Raw genomic sequence first — 21,854 nt, 5'->3', positions numbered from 1 at the left:
CAAATAACACTGCAAGCTTAAGAAACTGATCAAAAAGCTTTGTCTGCAAAACATTGCCAACTTCAGGATCTGCAACGAAAATGAAGAGACCTCGATTTTTCGGAAAGCAATCTACGCTACGTCAAAATGGATTCTAAAAAATGATGCTCAAAACTGTAGCTTAATAAAATGCTAATTTGTTGGGCAAAAATAAGTTTTGTAGCTCCATCCAGTAATTTTTTAATTCAACTTAAAGATTCAGAAGTGCACTTCCGGTTTGATCTTTTTTAAAAAATCACTTTTTTTAGTTTTTTTCTTTTGACATTAATTGTTTTTTTTTTTTTTTTTAATACATTATTTTTGATATAAACCCCAATTTCAAATTCCTGAAAACTGGAAGGTATAATCTTTTTGAAGATTTAGAAAAAATATTAATACAAATTTTTAATAAAAATTGTGTGTAAGTTAATCTAAAAGAATGTTGATAGTTTTAAAATAACCACGCATTGTTTCGAACGCATTTGTTTATCTGTTGAAGCTTTTTTTCCCTTCACAATAAAATTAAGATTATTTCATTGCATACTTTCAGGATTTTTACTTGCGATAAAAGTACTAGGTATAGGGCAAGTTTAGGATTCGGAAAAAAAAATCGAACTCGAGATACAAATTTAAAATGATATTACGATGATGGAAAATGCCAAAAAAAAAGTGGGTCCAGCGATTCTGTTTGTCTGTCTGTCTGTGTGTACCTCGAGCTACACTAATGGAGCGATTTTTTTCAAACTTGGTAGTTAACAATTTTTGGCGGTTCTTTAGAGGATAAATTGAATTTTTTTTAGGATCAAAACTAACGGTACTTGTCAATAACGGAAATAGAAAAGTTAATTTTTTTCAAAAAAAATCTCTAACGATTTTGATTAAAATTTTTGTGTGTAGTGTAGCACATAAAAGCTTCCTTTGGAAATAAAAAAATATTTTTTGTACAGTTATTAACGGTACCTGCCATAGAACGGATTTTTTTTTATTTATGAATTTTTCGTAAACGACGAAACAGATTTTGACCAAAATTTTTATACAGAAACGTTACTATAATCATTGTATGAAAAATTTTAAAATTTTTCAAAAAACACATTTTTTAATTTAAAAAAAATATTTCAAAATCTTTTTTTGATTAATTTTTTGCAAACGGGTTGATGAATTTTATCAAAATTTCGTTTTAATGTGTTCAATAATTGTTTACAAAACTAAATTAGCTATATTTTTATATAAAACGCAAACTCTTAAATATCTTGAAACATGAAAGAATCGACTTATACCACTTTGAAATACAACAGATCATGTTTTATACAACGCTAGCTTAACAAAATAATGTTACAAAACCCAACCTTTACTTCTTCGAAGTTTTGTTGAACTCGAATGTCTGAGACAACTGATTTTCTTATTTCATTGTTTAAATCGTTCTGATATCTCTAGTTTTCTGGTAAATATTCCCTTCTTCAACAAATCGACTTGTTTTCAACGCAAACTCTATTAATGGCTAAATGTGTTGGTATATTGGTTAATTTCAATTTCATTACCTTCATTTGGCGTTCAATAAGTTGAAGAACTTAGTTTTGATTGTCGATATAATTTTTCAACCTTAATAAATAGAAAATACAAAAAATTAATCGATCAGTTAATAAAAATAGTTTTTTCTCTTTACGATGTGCTGATTTCCGGTTCATGAAATACGGCTTTGAGTATTCAATTAACAAGATAAAAGGGAACACTAATGTAATCTACGTAGCCCAGTAATTTTAAACATTTTTTACCCCAATCTGCGGAAAAATTCCTACTGGGCTCGATTTTGGTATATAATATAGACCTTCCTTACGGCGTTGTAATGAAGATGTGAAAAATAGACATTGATATCGCGCCGGCGGCGTTAGAAGTTATAGAGGTCAAAAGGTCACGAAAATCAGTTTTTCGCATATATTTCGCGACCTGTTTCTCGGAGGTCAGCAGATAAAACCTAAAATTACTGGACTAGAAATGATCAAATTGATTTATTTATGTTTCTGCAAATTGATAAATTATTATTGTTTAAGGCCACATAGAAACGTCTTAATTAATTTTAAAGAATACTTCAATATTAATCGAAGACAACGTTACAAAATCGTTACAATGATCTAATAAAGTATTAAAAAAAAATAATACCATTGACAATCGATACAAGTGAAAACAATATCATTCAAAGCACAGCTTTTTAATTTAGTCTTTCATAAAACTTTTTTGTTATGAGCTTTCGGTTAGTGAAATGTACTTTGGAGAAAACCTAACTGTAAATTTTTTGTTTTGCTTGGATAAAATTAATCAAAAAAAATTGCCTAATAAAATCAGTTAATATCCCAATTTACCTATTTTTATTTAATTTTGGAACACCCTGTATGTATTCCTTTAAAAAATCCACGTCCAACTCAGAGCATTAGGAATTAATTAAAATAAAATCAAGTTCAACGGTATTTTTTGTATTTTAATTTAATAAAGTACAAAAACATAATTTGTATTAAATTCTCCACCCTGATATTAAACAAAATCCCCGTTTTCTTGTTTTTGAATTTAGTAATCCTAATGTTTATAAAAATGTCAATAAAAAAAAAAAAAAAAAAACAAAAAAAAAAAACAAAACAAAACAAAATGTAAAATTTTAGGCAAATAATTAACATCCATAAAAATGACATTTTCCGCTGGGGTCGTAGATATTTCGGTACTTATCGATTTGAACAAATGGACACCTAGGAAAATAAAATGCACGACTGGGTTGCATGTACTTCCTCTTATAATAAAAGTAACTCTAATTTTAATTTTATTTGATTGAGGAATTTAATAAGTACCTAATATAAGAAAACTAAAACCTGTTTTTATAATTAATTAAATACTGTTTTAAATAATCTTTTTAACAAAACTAAATATGCTTTTTGATTTCTTCTATAAAAAAGAAATTTTTAGAAAAAAAGAATTTGAAATTTTATACATGCCTACCTATATACAAATTTTCTAACATTTCTCAATAAAAAAGTTGATATGCGAGTTTTAAGAAAATATTATTCGACACATAAAAACGAAATTTCTATAAAATTCATCAACCCGTTTTCAAAAAATTGATTTTTCAAAAAAAAAAAAATTGAAATATATTTCAAAAAATCCAAAAATATGTTTTTGGAAAATTTTTTAAATAACGATTTTATTTAAACGTTTCTGTATAAAAATATGAAATTACGAGACATTCATAAATCAAAAGAACCCTTCTATGACAGGTACCGTAATTAACCCTTTCGGACGCAGCGTTACTCTCATGTAACATATTTTTAAAAATTCCTAAAAAATATTCCATTAAATAATTTCTTACTTACTGGATTATTACAAAAAGTTAGTCGAATATTCTACTTTTATTTTTTTTTTAATCGAAAAAGGGACTAAAACTCAAATATTTTTTTTTGCAAAAAAAAATTTTTTTCTGCATATGTATATTAGGATGTGTCACTTTTGTATGGAAAAATAAAAGTACCCTAATTTTCAAATGTAATAGTGGTCAAAAGTTGTATTAGGGTCTGAAATTTAATAATATGTAAAAAAAAAAATTATAATATCGTTCGTCTTTGGCTCGCTCAAATCGGTTGAAGTTGTTAGAAAAAAAACCATTTTATATGAAAAAATGATTTTTTCCTTGACTTATTATTTTGTAGCTTCTTTACTAAGTGTTCAATTCCAACAAATATAAGCTTAAAAGTTTTTTCTTGGAATTATCTTTCACGTGAAAGCCTAAAAATATTAAATATATATTTTTTGTATCAAAACGGTGCAGATTTGTATCCAATCGGTGCAGATTTCTTCCTATATTTTGAGCGAGCCAAAGATATTAATTAGCAATGCAACTTTTAAAAGCTATTACACTTGAAAATTCCATACTTTTGCATTTTTACACACCCTAATGTATATGGCCATAGTTTTGAAAAAAAGATATAAAAAATGTTAATCCAGAAAGTGTTTTGTTTTTTTTTGGCTTAGAAGAAGTAGCATACATTATTGTTCCATAAAAATTTATTTTCTCAGTTGTGCGACTTTTTTTGGTGGTCATATACAGTGCATGTTACTTACTTAATATTGATTTACATAGTTTGGGTTCGAAAGGGTTAACGGTTTCAAAAGTTGACTCTAAAGTTTAATACTACACACAAAAATTTTAATCAAAATCGTTAGATCTGTTTTTGAAAAAAAATTAACTTTTCTATTTCCGCTTTAATGACAGGTACCGTTAGTTTTGAACCTAAAAATCAATTCAAAGGAAAATTGTAGTTTTAAAAAAAATGGCTTCAAAGTTTTGAAAACTCATTACTTACTAACTTCATTAAAAAAAAAAAAAAAATGTCCAAAAATGCAGATTCGTGGTTTTTGCTTTGTGCCGACAATATCTAACAAACCTGCCTCTATTGTCCAATACGGGAAACCGACGAAGTTACGAATACCAGAGTTACGGGCGACAGAGTTACGACCGTCAAAGTTACGCGAAACCGAAGTTACGAAAAACTAGAGTTACGAATTCTAAAGTTATTTTAAGCTATGACATGTTATTTTTGGGTTGGCAACAATTGCGAGGAACGATATGGAATTATGGAAATACAAACAAGAGATTAACATTTTTCTCATTGGTCAGAACTAAATGAGTAAAGCGAAAATGGGTGTTATTTAATCTTGTAAAATTTTGATTGGATAGGTATGGTTTTGTTTTTGTGAGAAGATCGCAAAAACATTGAAATAGAAAAAAAACATAAGTATACTTATGTAAGTTTGGGGGACATAATTGAAATTAACTTCTTATTTGTCCAACTAATATTGCACCTACGTATCGATATTCTCTTATTTATGTTTCCATAATTCCATATCGTTCCTCGCAATTGTTGCCAACCCAAAAATCATATGTCATAGCTTAACATAACTTTAGAATTCGTAACTCTAGTATTTCGTAACTTCGGTTTCGCGTAACTTTGACGGCCGTAACTCTGTCGCTCGTAACTCTGTTATTCGTAACTCCGTTACCATTTCGTCCAATACAAATTTTAAAAAAATATTTATTGCAAAAAAAAAATTTTATTAATTTTGTTATAAAAAAATCAATAAGAATTTACAAGGAATTGGTTAAACACATAAAACAAAAAATGTTTGTATTTAAAAAAAAATATTTGTTGCAACTGAAAAAAATTTGATTGCAATTGAAAAATATTTGCATTGAAAAAATATTTATTGATGGATATAAAAAAAAATTGCAATAAAAATAATGTTATTGCAACTAAAAAACATTATATTGAAAAAATTTTTTTATTGCAAATAAAAATATTTTGCATTAAACAAAATTTTTTTTGCAAATAAAAATATTCTGCATTCAAAAAAAAATTTCAATGCAATTTTTTTGAGATATTCCGATTAGAAATGTATTTCATTGCAATGTATGCATGTTCTGGGTTCTAAACAGAGTTTTAAAAATATCAATTGAAAAAAAATGCATTTGAAATAATTATTGCAACTGAAGAAAATTTGTATTAAAAAATAATTAATTTTATTGCAACTGAAAAGTATTTGGATTAAAAAAAAAATATTTATTTGCAAATATAAAAAACTTGCATTAATAAAAAAATGTTATTGCAACTGAAAAACATTTGCAAATAAATAATTTTCTGCATTGAAAAAAAAAAAAATCAATGCAAAATGTTTGTATTAAATTTTTTTAAATATTCGTCGAATTTCATACAATAGCCAAAATTGTATGAAATTAGACGAAAAAAAATATTTAATACAAACATTTTGCATTGATTTTTTTTTTTAATGCTGAAAATTTTGTATTTGCAAATATTTTTCAGTTGCAATAATTTTTTTTTTTTTTCATTTTTTCAATTGATATTTTTACAACTATGAATAGAACTCAGAACATTGCAATGAAATACATTCTTATTCGGAATATCTTAAAAAATTTGAGCTCTTAGACAAAAAGTTCACACTGATAAAAAGATAGGTATATATCATTTACCTTTGCCACTTTTAACTGTCACTTAAGTATACAATTGTTACAAGTGCTGCAAGTTGCACGAGCCACTTGCCTTATGTCACTTATCACTTGACATTTGACAATTACGACCAACGCACTTACAACTTATCACCTATAATCAAGAAAAGCCCATGTTTTAAATAAAACCCATATTAATGGGTCGAATAAAATAATTAAAACTTTAAAAAGTTCGTAACCATCATAACGACCGTTTTCCCCCATTTGTGAGTTCACTGTCGTTCTATCAGAAATAAGAAAGTTTGTGTTTTATCACACTCAGGGCTGCCACCTTACTCCTTTAGCAGTAGATCTACTGCGTTTTAGCCCAAATGAAAATCTACTCCGCAGCAAAACGAATCTACTCCCCTTTTAAAAATTTTAATAGTACCTATTTTTGTCCATTTCAAAATTTTAAATACTGAGCCACGTTAACTCACTCTAAATATATTCACTGAAAAATTCAAATGCAGCCCTATCGTGAGTTTAACGTGAACAAAATTCCAAACGAAAAATTGAGTTTCACTTGTTACTTCTGAGTTGCGGGCGAAAAGTTGTTCATGTTCGGGAAATTAGCCTTATTTTTAACTCTTTTTCAGGTAATTCGAGAAGTTACCGACATCTTTTAGCTCAGTTTTATTTTGGCTACTGGTGAAAAGTGAAACTCGCAATACCTGTTAAGATTTCGGGCGAAAAAAATTATGTGAAATGACGTGGAACCGAAGATAGACCTGTTTTGTTTTTTTTTTTTTTACTATTGAGCTAACTGTTTGATTTGTGTTGTAGTAAAATATATTTCTGTGATTTGAATTTTGTTTGTATATTTAAAAATCTACTGCGGTATATTGCAATCTACTGCGCTTTTTCTTGAAATATACTGCGCTCAATTATCTTTGGCGTGGCGTGGCGCTGATCACGCTTTGTGCGAGATGATGTCATTGCATTATTTTGAAAATTCCCAAAGGAATTCCATCAATAAAAATGTCATCTTTATTGTGTTAATTTTTAAGACAAAAATATTTTTAAAAAATGGTTAAAATTGTTACAATATTTACTTAAAAAATTAAAGTTTTCTTAACGAAAATTCTACTTTTCCAAAACTTAACGAATCTCAATACAACCAATATTGAGACGGACATGCATTCTCGTAGTATTTCAAAGCTTTATTAAAACTTGCAATTTGCAAAAATAAATAAAAAAAAAAAAATCTTTAACATTTCTATATCTGCGATTGAGCGATCAACTATAGAAGAAACATAAACAAATTCTAACTTTTAGTTTGTATCTGATCGTCAATTGGACAAAGTCGGGTTAACTTCTCTTTATAAATTGAAGAATGTTCTAAAGTTTTAAATGTGAACAAATAAAAAAATTTGATACTAGTTTATAGTGTTGCTGTTGGGTTTTTTTTAATTCAAAGAAATTATTTATAATTGCATAAGAACAAAAGTTATTAGTGAAGCAAAAAAAAATAACAACAACAAAAAAAGAAGTAAGGGGGTTTTTCTAGGAAAAAGCTAGGTATGTAATCGTAATGTTTTCAAAACAGAAAAAAAAAAATGCTATTAAGTTATTATTATTAAAAATTGAGATAGAATGTGCAATGGCGATAATAAATTAGAGATAATTTTTTTTTTTTTTAATAATTTATCAATGAAAGTAAAAATAATTGTTGTTTTGGAAATATTGTAAAGAAATTAAAAGTTGTTTGGCATCTACTTGTTCAAAATTTCCAGATTCTCTTACATGGGTCAATTAGATATGACTATTTTTAGAAAAGACTAAACATTTTTTGCATTAAATTTTTAGTTCTGCATGACTTTGCTTTTACATATATCTAAATAAAGTCTTTCGATTAAATGTCAAAATGTCAAATTTCGGCAAAGTGCATAATTTTTTACATAAATATTTTTGTCAGAAATAAGAAAAAACGTCAGATCAGTTTAGAATCTTATCTTATCAACAAATGTTATAGATTTTGATGTAAAGAATCTTGTCTATTCAAGGGAAGAATAGAGTTCAAAGTTCTCAATATTGATAGATAATTCAAGTTAAGAGAAAATTTAAATATGTATATTATTTCATGAAATTGTTTAATGAACATTATCAGACAGGTTGCAATTATTTTGCAGCAATAATTCAGAGGTAAAGAATCAATTGTTTTTGAACATTGCTTTATTATTTGAAATATTTGCTGAATGAAAAGTTAGGGTTTTGCGTTTATGTCAAATTTAAATATTTCAGTTTTTTTTTTAATGGACCATGAAATAGTTATTTTTAAATATTTTTTTTTATGGTTTCGATAGTATTTATGAAGAAACTATAACCTGAAATTGATGAAAAATTAATAAATAAAGAAAACAGTGATAGCAAAAGCATAATAGAAAAGTTATCGTATTCTAGTACGCAATTCTAATTGTTTATAACAATTGTAATTGTTGGAATCAATGAATTATGTGTGGAAAAATTGACTTTCGATTTTTATTTATTAGTGTGACTTTTGTGATGTATTTGTGTTTGTTTGTGTTTTTTTTTTTTAATTCTACATGAATGTTTTTTTTTTTCGATGTGTTGATGGAGATAGAGGAACATTTGGTCTGTCAAAATAAAGCTAATCTGAGTGACGTCAGTAACGTGACAGATGATGCATACAAACGGGGTTGATTGGGGTTGCTTTTCAAAGACGCCAAAACATAAAATTTTAAAAACTTTTGATTATGGAAATTTAGCGACTTACACGTTAAGTTCTTATGGTATTAAAAAAATTTTACTTCAAAACAACTAGGTATTTTGTAATAAATCTCACCTTTTTTTATTTTGTAATAAATCTCACCTTTTGCTCATGATCATCTTAAAATCTTGAAATTTGTTAAAAAAATAGAAGAGCCATTTTTTCTTCGTATTTCACTTTCAAGTACCTAGACAAGACATAAAGAAGGGAAGGACAGGAGAAGGGAAGCCATTGCTCGAGGAGTAGGCTAACTTTGACTCACCGTTACTTCAAGTTTAATAAATTAAAGAACTGGTTAATGGCTGATTTTTTGAGTTAAAATGACTCACAAATGAGTTATAAAAAAAAAACAAACCAATCTCCTTTTTTTTCAAGATAAATTCTCCTCTCATGGTTCCATAACCCGATTATCCCATCTCCAATCTCTCATAAAATTGTACCTGAACACATTCTATTAAAAAAATTGATCATGTTATTCACTGAGTTATAAGTATTTTTTTTTTTTCAATTTTTATTAAAAAAAAATTAGGAAAAAACTATATGTCCTAATTTTTGTTTAAGTATTTTCTTATTTTAATTGTTATAGGAAAATAATTTAATAAATTAAGGGGTACATTTTCTTTAAAAACAGTGTTGACAATATTTTTTTTGTGAGACTTAAGGTTCCCAAGCTCTATCGGTAAAATGAAATACAGTTCACGCTTCACGTCCCTTGTGATCAAATGAGGGGGGGGGGGAGGGTTTACCCCAGCGGACTAAGTTGCATAATATGTATAATAGGGTGGTCCTTAGGAAAAAAAAAAATTGGGGATGCAACCAAATTATGAAAAAAAAAGCTCAAATTTTTTTCAAATTTTTATTACTAACCCTTCCTGACCCTATTTTATTAAGAGCCGATTATTCAATCTTCTAATAAACAGTCAGTTAACTGTTCGACGGATAAAGTTATTAGACTCATAAGCAATCAGATAACAAAATTGAATTTTTCAATCAAGAAAAATCTATTCTACAGAATAACAAAAAAAAAAAATGTCAAATTCAAAAATATTCAAAATTAAACGTCATTTTTATTAATAACACTGTGTTACAAAAACGGACGGAGACCTATCACGATTTGTAGAGCTAGTTGCACTGAATTTGAAACGTTATTTAAAAACTCCATAACACTCCCAAAATCTGGAGTTAGGTGCATAAAAAAGGTTTTTTGGACCTTCGCTCATTGGAAAAATTCTAGCATCGTCAAATTTTAGATTTCTTTATAGTTTTAGATAGAAGACATTTAGACCTTTTCAAAAATGTACAAAACATGTTGTTTGATTAAACCACCTAGAATTTATAAGCTGACAAAGTTCAAAAATTCCATTTTTTTCGTCATTTACTCAACTTCGACATCAATTTAAAGTATATGTTTTCAAAACAACATGCTGTTTTAAAAATATATTCTTAAAGAATATTCATTTTGAAATGAAACAAGGTATTTTTTATGAAAATCAGTTCAAAATTGGCTTAGAAAAAAAAACTTTACGATTTAAACCCAGATACAAAAATTTGAACTTTTAGGCATAAAACAAAAATGTTATTTTGGCACGTAGTAGGATAACTTGGGTGCCAGGATTTGACAACGGGTTTTTGTAGAGGAGTTTAATAAAACATTTTATTCTATAGGAGGCTGGTCTATTTCCCCCCGTTTAGGTGGGAGGGACAGTTTTCTAAAAAAAAAATTATTAAAAAACAACGGCAACACTTACAGTAATAAATGATACCATTTCCGAAAGGCAAAATTGTACATTTAATTTTAATTTTTAAATCAATATATTATAACCAATTGTTTTTGAAATAATCGATTTCAAAGTTAAAACTCATTTTATACTATTTTTGTCCAGACTGTGAATTTTAATAAAAAATTTACTCACACAGAAAACTGCCTCAATTGATTCCTTATCGAACAGTGAAAACTATATGTTTCTATGTCTTCTAGTTTTTGAGAAAATTGAAAAATTATTTTATCAGATTTTTCTTTTTTTCAGAATATTTTTTATTTTTCAATTTTCTATCTGGGGAATAATTACTAACTGACTGTTTAACTGACTATTGAAAAATTGGCCCTAAGAAGTTTTTGTTTTTTTTTTTTTGCAATTTTTTGATATTTCATCATTTGCTTTTAAAGGAAAAAAATGACAGTTTATAGCATCTTCAAAAAAACAGTGGCGTCCTCTTTACTTTTATACTTTCATACGGTATACCTACGTATAATACTATCATACCTATTATACGTATGAATGATCAAACATCCGCCATTTACCCAACACTGGACACAGAATATCGCCCCTACTCTAGTAACAAACAGTACAAACTACATATACAAATATAGGACCACCCGGAAGGGTCACATGATTATGATTATACTCCACAAACATTTTTTTCGCTCTTCTATAGACCTTCACCCCCTCCCTGTTTTCCGCGAAAAAAAAACACACTTCCAACCAAATTTTTTTTTAACTTTAAAGAAAAATATGTCAACTTGAATATTTTGGAAAATAGACAAAATTTCTGCTGTCACGGGTAGGACAAAACAAGAAGCGATTTTGAGATAAGGTATTTGCTTACAGAATCTTCACAAATCTATTTCAAGTTTGTATTGAAATCCTTTAGTACACAAAACATTCATAGTTTCTATAGTAGTAATTTTCTTTATTTAAAAAAAAAAAATAATTATAATTTGTAACGGGTGGGACAACTATTGGTCACGGCTGCTCTGAAAATTAAATTAAATTTTAAATTAATAAAATTTAATTAGATGAATGAATAGAGACTAAAGGTGTACAACTTTTCTGTCTGCTAAAATCTCCTACACTTGACTGATTTAGAATTTTATATTAATATATCAATTTTGTTTTTTTTTTTAAATGTTAATGGTAAACCAATTACACTGGTCGGCAAAAAACAAAAAAAAAGTCGGGAGCAAGAACTTTGTAAGGTGAATTTAATTGACTTTAGTGTGCTGAATTCAAAACTGTTTACAGATTTATTCTATCACGTCTAGTTTTTGAGCTACACTCATCAATATTTTCGCTATAAACTCCCAAAAACTAATTTTCAATTAAGTTCTTTTTGATGTTTAGTCAAAAATATATATTTTTCCGTAATATGTTGCTTTTTTAAGTCCAAATCCAAACTGGAATTTGGTTCAAAAAACCTTTCATTACTTTGGAAAAAACAAGCAATTTTGAGGTATTTATCATAAATTTCTTTTTTTAATATCTTCGAGAAAAAAAATTATTTTGAAAAAATATAAATACCTTAAGAACGTTTTAATATGGCGTTTCGAAATTTCATAAGTAGTTTAGCAAAAAAAATAACTTAACGGTGATGTAATTTGACGTCAAATGTACCCAAAACGCGTTTTTGACCTTTAAATATTCAAGTATTTCGAAAACGTGACGTGTCAGTTAAATTTTGACTACGGATTCGGACTCAGCACACAAAAATGGGAACGGGTCGTTATTCTGTATTCCAAAATTCTGTATGACCAAAATTCTGTATCTGAAGAAAAAATTCTGTATGAACATAATTCTGTATTCCATTATTCTGCTTTTCTATTATTCTGTATTTCAAAATTCTGTAAATCCAAAATTCTGTTTTTCAAAATTCTGCAAATCCATTATTCTGCTTTTAAAAATTCTGTAATTCTAAATCTCTACATTAAAACATGTCCCTCAAGTAAGCAGAGCAAGTACCCTAAAATTATATCAAGTGCTCCCCTACTTTTGGAAAAACTTAATGTTCTGCTAACTCGATTTAAAGTTAGCAGAGCAATTACCAGAAAATGCCTCAAACTGTTAGTACAAAATTCGGGTTTGGTTTAATATTTAGGTGCCAAACAAAAATTCCAAAAATATTTTTTTTTCTGTGATCTTCGAAATTTTTTTTTTTTTTAAATTATCTTGAATAATTAAGTGCTTTGAGTTAAGTACCCAATTTTCGAAAAAAATTTCCGAGATTTTCCATTAAAAAAAAATATTTTCATTTTCCATACAAATTCATGTTCTACTAACTTGAATTTGTTTTTTTTTTTTTTTTTAAATTCAAATTTTTCGAAAAAATTGGACATAAATAATAATTGAATGTTCGACTAATTTGAATTAAGCGCTCCATTTTCCGATAAGTTTTCCGAGATTTTCATGTTCTGCTGACTTGAATTTCGACAAAATTCGAATGGAATTATTAAGTGCATGACTAATTTGAGTTAAGTACCCTATTTTCCGAAAAATTTTCCGAGATTTTTCATTAAAAAAATATTTCATTTTCCATGTTTTTTTTTGTAAGTTGTTCTTTCTTCGTTATTAAACATAAAACCACCGACACACAATTTATCCTTTATTTTATTAGGTTTTAATAATTTAATATTTTCCATTTTTCTGAATTCATTTTATATCACGATTAACTCATAACACTTAACTTAAGCTATCGAACGCAAACTGCTTCAAGGTTCTGCATAGAAAATATCAAAATTCTGTACTCCAAAATGCTGTAAATAATAAAAGAAAAATTGTTTTGATAATGAAAAAAGTGCGCACTTTTTTCATTATCAAAACAATTTTTCTTTTATCATTTACAGCATTTTGGAGTACAGAATTTTTGGAATACAGAATTTTGAAATCCAGAATTTTGTGTTTACAGAATTTTAGAATACAGAATTTTGAATTTACAGAATTTTAAAATACAGAATTTTGAATTTACAGAATTTTAAAATACAGAATTTTGGAATACAGAATTTTGGAATCCGAATTTTGGCCCATACAGAATTTCGACCCCAACCCCACAAAAATCCTTTAGAAAAGTAGGGTTTGCTCCATGCTCTATTTTTGTTGCCGACCAGTATTATTAGATGGTTACTATAACCAAAATAAGAATTTTTGCATAATTTTTCGCTGCTTACTTTCTTATTGAATGTCTCATTGATAGATTCTTTGAACAGCAAGAACCAGTACGTTCAACCAAGTCTTGTATTCTGATAAGGCACTTAATCGTCGTATAACTGTTCTTTTATTAAAGTCAAACATTTTGTATTGAAAATAATTAAGTTTTTTAAACAAATTAAAAAAAGAGCCACCTAACCAGCTACGAAATCAAATGAATACATTCACAGGCGTGTGGAAGCAATCCAGAATTAAAAATATCAACATTCTAATAAATTGGTTTCGAATAATTTTTGTTTTGCTTTTTTTTCAAAAACGATTCTAAGGATTTCAGTCAATTTATTTTTTTTAAAGCTCAATTCTTTGAATTAATTGAACTTAATTCAAAATTTATTACCCAAACCTGCAATCAAGGCAGATACCTATTATATTTTTTCTAGAAATTAGAAGTCAATCCAGTTCGTTAAACTTTAAAATTAGAATTTTAGAATTTTAAATGACTACAGATTTTTTTAATAAGTATTTATTAATATTAAAGTATACATAAAAACGTATATACTTAATATCGTCTAAGATCATACCATTTTAAATCGACCTAACCTTTAATTAAATTTATTTCAAAACAAACGTAGTACACAACTACTTGATTTGCTCAGATATCGTTTGTTTGTTCTATTTATAAAAAAAATCAATTTGTAATTTTAAATGCGTCCGTCTAACACCATAAAGCCAGTTTTACACAGATCGGTTTTATGAAAATGCAAATTAATCATGCCACACAGGTGAGTTAAATCGCAAGCCTCCAAAATAGACACACCGTTTGGTAAAACCGACTCGTGGGTAATGCCGGTGTGTGGCGTTATAACTCGATGATTGATTAAAATTTAAAAAAAAAAAGCTTGTCAAAAATTTGATCATAAAAATAACCCAAAATAAAATTAATTAACTTTTAACCAATTTTGTTTTAAGAATTAAGAAACGAGTATAAAAGAATAATAATTTTAAATACCTACCTACAACTTTCTTGTTATTATTTGCATTAACACATTCACCGGATCAAAGCTCGATTAGAATATAAAAAAAATTCTAAACTTCAACCATACACAAAAGTTACGTGTAATTTTTGCATCAATACACCTAAGCGCTAATAAATTAAAAAAAAAAATTAAACTTGTTGTCGCTTTGTTTTGATGTGACGTGTAGTTGTTGTTATGGGTAGTATACTGACCGACGACAGACACACAAAATCACATTTATAAACATTTAATAAAATTCTTGGAAAAGAGTCGATATACAGAGACTCTATCAGCATGACAGCTCGTGATTCACTATAATTTTTGTTTTGTATTAATCGATGATTATTTTTTTTTTATTATTATTTGTTGTTGTTGTTATTATAATTTCTTCTTTCTTTTTGATAATTTGTATATTTAAGTGTAAAGAATCCCAAAATAAAAACAAAAAAGGTGAAAAATGTTATAGAATTTATGTAGAGTTACTTATTTAAATGGTTTACTCTCTATTAAGGTTCATTTTTGTTTTTATTATTTTTAATACTAGACTTCTTCTTCTTCTTCCTTTTTCTCGGCGCTGTTATGATCTCGATGTCGAGGGGATCATAACTATCCCACGTAACTGCTTCACACTAGTGATCCGCCTGTGGGGTTCGCCGGGTTGACCTCAGAAATCGGCGGCAAGCCTCCCGGTTTTGTATTGTTCCATTTCTAAGACCAACTGAATGCTGGTGGTTTTGCATTTGCTTGTACCAGGAGTTTTTAGGCCTACCTTTCTTTCTATTTCGTGTTGGAACGTTGTATGATATTGCTTTTTTGACGGGGTTCTCAGGATCTCTCCTTTGAACATGGCAATACCAACTGAGTCGGTCGTGTTCAATTTTTTGGGAGATGGTGTTTTTAACATGAAGGCTTCCTCGGATCTTCGTACTTCTAATTCTATCAAGCTTTGTTACTCCTGCTGTCATACGAAGCATCTTCATCTCAGCTGCCGTTAACTTACTCTCATACTTTTTGTACATTGTCCAACATTGTGAACCGTATGTGAGTGCTGGACGCACAACTGCGGTGTAGAGTCTTCCTTTCAGCTTAGGGGGCATTTTTCGATCACAGAAGATGGCAGAATTTTCCCGCCACTTCATCCACCCTACGCTTACGCGATGATTGATATCGTCATCACAAGTACCTTCGTTATTTATCATAGACCCCAGATATTTAAACTTTTCACACTTGGGAAGCACTACACCATTCAAATAAATGTCAGGAATAGGCCTGTGTGGATCAGAAAATGGGCAGCATAGGTATTCTGTCTTTTTCGCGCTTATGCGGTACCCACTACCTTCTAGAACATCCACCCATACATCAAGTGCTCGTTGCAGGGATATCGGGTCTTCACTTATGATGGCTCCATCGTCAGCAAAGAATATTATTTTTAATATTTTTAATTTTAATAATAATTTTTAATACTAGACTGATTCAAAGAAAAATTTTTTTTTGTTCAAAGTTATACCGAAAATATTGTTGGAAATGACGAACAAAAAATACATACTGTAAAAGTTTCAGCCCTTAATATTAACATTAAGTACTGCCGCATCGTAAATTTCTATTTCCCATATGATTTACATGGAAAAGATTGTGTTTTTGAGTTTGGAATTTTATAACTTTTTAATGGTTCATCAAATAGGTTAGATTTAAACATTTTCTTGTATAAAATTGAACGCTCTACAAAACTGCTTTTATAAAATTAAAAAAAAAGCGACGCGAAAAATTGATGAAAATAATTTTTAGTTGAAAAAATTTTCCTACAATATTTTCGATATAACTTTGAACAAAAAAAATTTTTTTTTTTGAATCAGTCTAAGAAGCATATTAAATAAATTTTTCTTTGCTTTATCTACAAGAGTTCAAGAGTTTGTTATGCAAATAAAAAAATTGGTGTTTTTTTTTTTATCAAAAGTTAGATTATGATGTTGGAAAAGCCCAAAGAAATGCCACCATGCGTCGTCATACTCTAATCGTCTTCTATGCGTTTTTGGATTGTTTTGGAATTTGGTTGTTAGGTTCAAACAAGCTTGTCAGGTTAATCTGGGCTTTCCCAAAAACAGAACATAAAACTTAAGTTTAAGATATGTCTATATATTGATTTAATATTAAGCTTATTTTTTTTGCAAATTCCTTCTGGAAAAGTCCTAATTTTTAATGTGAATAGTTGATCTACTTGTAAGCTAGGCTATGATTTGTGTTTTTCTTTTTACCAATCTCATAGGGAATTTCATTATGTCAAAAAGGTGCTAGTAGATAATACTGCTAATTTTTTGCCAGTATTGTGACAACGTTGTGTGACAAAATTAATGGTAATTTATCAGTCGTTTAAATGGGGTATTATGCCACCTTTAAATTTTAAGCTGAAACAAAAGCCACATCCGAATCTTAGCTATTAAAGCGCAGAACAGATGAAATTAGGGGCGGTCGTTTGTCTCATATTGCAAGGGTTGAGCACGCTCCCTAATTGTGGAAACAAGCCTGTTCATTTGAGCTAGAAACATGAGTTGTGAAATTAATTTTTTTTGTGCAATGACTTAATTCAACCAAAGGGTACATCAGTGGTTTCCAAAATTTTTTTTTTATAATTGGGTTGGGGTCGAAATTCTGTATGTTGTAAAATTCTGTATTCAAAATACTGTATGCCAAAATACTGTATGTCAAAATTCTGTATGTGCAAAATGCTGTACGAACAAAATTCTGAAAGTCAAAATTCTGTATAGCAAAATTCTGGTTGGTCAAAATACTGTATTTCAAAATTCTGTACATCAAAATTCTGTATATCAAAATACTGTAAAAATGCTGTAAAAAATATCGTTTTGATAATGTAAAAAAGTGCGCGCGCACTACATATTACAGATATATTTAAAAGAGGGTTTACTATGAATTTCTAAGAGATCAACTATATAAAGAGGCAAGCTTCTAATGCTGATTAATCTAGGTACTTTATTAGGAGCTACGGGAAAAAGAGAGAGAAAACAAAACTACACTTATTTAAAAAAAAACAATCTGAATTAAACCACGTTGCATACCTAAAACGGATTGAAAAAAAGTTAAATTTATATTGATTTTGACATTTTTTTTGTAAAATGTATTTTGTAGGTATGTTTAAGAAAAGTTTGATTTGTGTTCCTAGAATTGATTTACTTTTTTACTTTAATAATTATGTTTGTATAAAATTACAACTTTACTGTCAATAATTATATTTAAAGCTAGTATTTAGTGTTTTTTTTATCAAAGGAAATTTCTTTAAAAATACTGTATTGAAAATACAGTTTTTTTACCGTACAAAATTTTACAAAACAGAATTTTGCATGTCAGTATTTTGTTCATACAGTATTTTGACGTACAGAATTTTGTATTTACAGTATAATGACGTACAGAATTATGGTCTTACAGTATTTTGACCCCACAGAATTTTGTCGTACAGAACTTTGACAAGCAGAATTATGACCCGCTCCCTTTATAGGTAATTACCACCAGAAATTTTTTTTTTAAATTCGCATGTTTCCTTCATATTATGTGCCTGAAAAACAACTCAACAGCAAAAATTATAACTGTTATAAAAAAAAATTAAATGTCCGATATTTGGCGGTTGTCATTAGCTTTAACGAGAATAATAATGTAGCACCGGAATAAAAATTCGCTAAGAATGAGGTGTGGCGCTACAGCCGCTTTAAAGAATTTCGTATTCGATAGTGAAAAATCCCTGAAACACACTTTTTGTTTATTATGTATAAACTATAATAAAAAATGCTTTTTCTATTTTGTTTATTTATATTGATTTTGTGTTAGGTTTGTATTTATTTATTTTTTGTTTAATTATACAAATAAGCAGAACACTGACGACAAGAAGGTGTAAATTTTGTTTAACTATTGAGTGCAAGTGTTAATTTGATTTCACTTAGGCGGTAGTTGTAATTCACATTGTTTTGAAGTTGTCCATGTACACTGTGGCGTATACGTGATTTTTTGTATTTTTTGTATTATTATTATTTTTTTTTTTTTTTTTTTTTGAAGGCGATAGATAGAAGAGGAGAAGACGGTTGGTCAAGCTAGAAAATTTAGGTTTATATGATAGATTAAGCATGTATGTTGTAATGCTTAATGCATTGGAAAACGAAACGAAACTCTTGAGAAAAAGTTACAGCTATAAACAAACACTGTTTTTCTTCTAACTACAAATTCCATAGCTAACGGCCCATCTTCTTCAATTACAAATTAGACGATAGTGAAGGGATTTTTGTCAACCAAAAGTACTTTTGTGACTTTTTTTGTATTTTTGTTGAAGTGTAATATGGCAGAACTATAAATGACGGAAGGTAGAGAACGCTACCCTTCGGCATGTTGCGAACATACAATATGCAATAGAGTAGACCGTAATTGGCAGATAGGAACTAATCGTTCAGTTATTTCAACTAAACGAAACGGAGGGGAACAGGGCTGGCAACCGCACTTGACTGAAGAAAATTTATTTAAAGAAAATTCATTCATAATGCAAAGTTTGATCAAAATAATTGTTAGAGCAGCTTTCGAGTAATTTGCTGTAACTTGAAAAATTTGAATAGCAGGTACATATACTTTCCAAGCGAAATATAAAAAAAAAAAAAACACAAACAAAAATTTTGAGAATTCTATAAAAATCATTTGTACCAAATTTGAAGAAAATCCATCCACCCGTTTAGCTATGGAAATGTGTACAGATAGACGCACGGACGCACAGACGGACGGTCGGGATTGCGAGACGCACTTTTTCGAACTTCTCCATTACCGTAATGTTGGTTTTTATTTAAACCTCAAATATTTTTTTCGACACGAAACCAATGCTTGCCCTATAGTATAGCGAGCAAGTAAAAATTTGTAATGTTATAGAACTATTCCATTTATAAAGTAAGCTAAAGACCAACGCAGTAGGAACTGTGAAGCGTTGAGCTCTTTAGAAACAACGAATAGTTGTTTACATTCTCTCGACGCAAAAAAAATAAATTAATCTCACCCAGAGTCTAGTCTACTTAGTCAATACAGTATTGCTTTAAAATCATCAAAAACTTTATAGCTTACGTACTTTATCTACGCTTTTCTGAAATGTTGCGATACTGGACAAACTAGTTACAAGACTATTTTCAAATGATAGGTATGGCGCACCTTACATTATTTATGTTTATAGTTATTCTATCGAAAGAAATTTATGAGAAACTTTGTACGAATATGTATGCAAGTAGCGCTAGCTTTTCTTCAATTTTCATGGGACTAATTTAATGATATACATTTATACAACTTTTCATTCCAAGAAAAATTAATTAAACATGCAAGTTAAATGATTACTTAAGAGCAATGGGGTATAATGTACTTGGAATATTAAAGCTTTTTTTCTATTTAAAATTGATAAACCTAAACAAGATTGATAAGAAATTGGTTAATTAGGCAATATCGTTAGTTAAAAATAAAGAACAGTGAAAAACAATAACAATGATGTATCATATCGTTAACTTCCTTCAAGTCGCCGACGTCACTAAAATCAGCTGAAAAAGGCAAACCAATACTTTTTTTTTTAATTTATGTTTATCATCGTAGTATGCACTGTAGATAGATATAGTAAATGACGATTCTGAAAAAGCTCATTCAATTCCAGTTCCAGGTATATTATTTTAATTTTTCGATTAGTTGAAACAAAGCAAGTGGCTATGAAAGATCAATTTTATTGTATTGTAGTCCTTCTTTCTATATGAAGTTCGGTCGTGTAGTGTAACGAATAGTTTCCGCTGATAAAACTATTACATAACAGTTGTTTATTTACAAGTTTTGATTTTATTTTTCTAAACATTTTCATAAAAATAGCTATGTGAAAGATAGTTTTTTTTTTTAAACAAGATCCGAACCTTTTGTTATAAAGTTACTTAAAAAAAGACTTGAAAAAAATCTTAGAACTAGGTTAGTTAATTTTAAGTTTTTTTAAAGAAACAGAACCAGTTCTAAAAGTTGATTATCTTTTTATTATTTTCCAGAAAAGTACTCAAGTACCATTTAATTCTTCAGAAGTAAGCTTAAAACTTTAAAAAAAAAAATCAAAATGAGTTTATGGTCTTCTGTAACGAATTTAGTTGCCAATGGCATGTATGAGATGAAATCCTTTTATGATCGAAAAGGAATGTATGATATTCGTGTTAACTATGCACTTTGGATTGAAGAAAGATTAGGGTAAGTAAAATAAATTATTTTTCCAAAATAACCAAATAAATATGTAACGGAAGTGAAAAAAAGATAAGACTATAATTTTAAAGAAAAGATTTTTAATAAATAAGTAATTATTCCGTGATAGATTTGATAAGATTTCAATGAGTGAAACGACAAGGTTAACATAAAAGACTTTTTTAGTTCATAAAGTCGATATTTAAGCAAGCAATTGTAGAAGACTGTCGAATTATTGTGAATAAGATTTTGAGTTAATGAGTGTTTCATTACAGATTTATGTAGTTATTCTAACCCTCATCAGTAATAGAATCAGAAGAAATCTGCTAACCATTCAGAGATTCAGAGCTATTTAGTATTTTTGGAGTAACACCTAGAATAGGATCGAGCACTTCAAAGCACAAAACCTATATTTCACTACCCGATGAGTAAGATATAAGGGCCAGTTGTACAAACGTGGTTCAGCCTCGGATCAGTAATTTAACGGGTGCTAAACCTAAGAAGATTACAGTCCCAGAAATTAAACAAGCAATAGGTTTACGTTTGGTGGCGCTTTTTGATCGTGTTCATAATTTTTGTTTACATTTCATGTGTACACACTAGGGCGTTCGTTATTTTTAGATCAAGTTCCTAAGTGGAAAAACTGTTTCTAAATACAAAAAAAAACGACCCATAAATTTTTTCAGATTTTTATTTTGACACTAGATGGCGCCCCAAGAGGGTTAAAGTTTTTTAACATTTGAAATAGGTATGGTATAGGTATTTTTTTAGATATAGACTTTAATCAAAATTTTTTGATGAGGTCCTTGTCTACGTTAAACAACGTTTTCAAAAAGGTATAGATCATTTTTCTAGGACCAGGGGTTTAGTCAGGGCATGCATGGCTTTGTTGGATTTTATTTTAT

The 21,854-nt window shown here is 28.6% G+C and overlaps 1 protein-coding gene across 2 annotated transcripts in view; it reads left to right on the top strand.

The window, feature by feature from the left end:
• Positions 1-7,326: 7,326 nt before the first annotated feature.
• Positions 7,327-21,854, top strand: part of LOC129913949 (signal transducer and transcription activator-like) — a 29,470-nt gene continuing 14,942 nt past the window's right edge. Inside the window, exons 1-2 of one of the 2 annotated variants that reach the window (XM_055992953.1) lie at positions 7,327-7,576; positions 20,766-20,958. In XM_055992953.1, the coding sequence (XP_055848928.1) occupies positions 20,831-20,958 (128 nt within the window). In that variant the 5' untranslated portion in view covers positions 7,327-7,576; positions 20,766-20,830. The remainder of the gene's footprint in view (positions 7,577-20,765; positions 20,959-21,854) is intronic. The other variant, XM_055992954.1, reaches the window with a different exon arrangement.

Source organism: Episyrphus balteatus, chromosome 3 (genome assembly GCF_945859705.1).
Source record: "Episyrphus balteatus chromosome 3, idEpiBalt1.1, whole genome shotgun sequence".
Lineage (NCBI taxonomy): Eukaryota > Metazoa > Arthropoda > Insecta > Diptera > Syrphidae > Episyrphus > Episyrphus balteatus.
The sequence above is the reverse complement of the archived record's forward strand: the minus strand, read 5'-3'. Positions and strand labels throughout refer to the sequence as shown.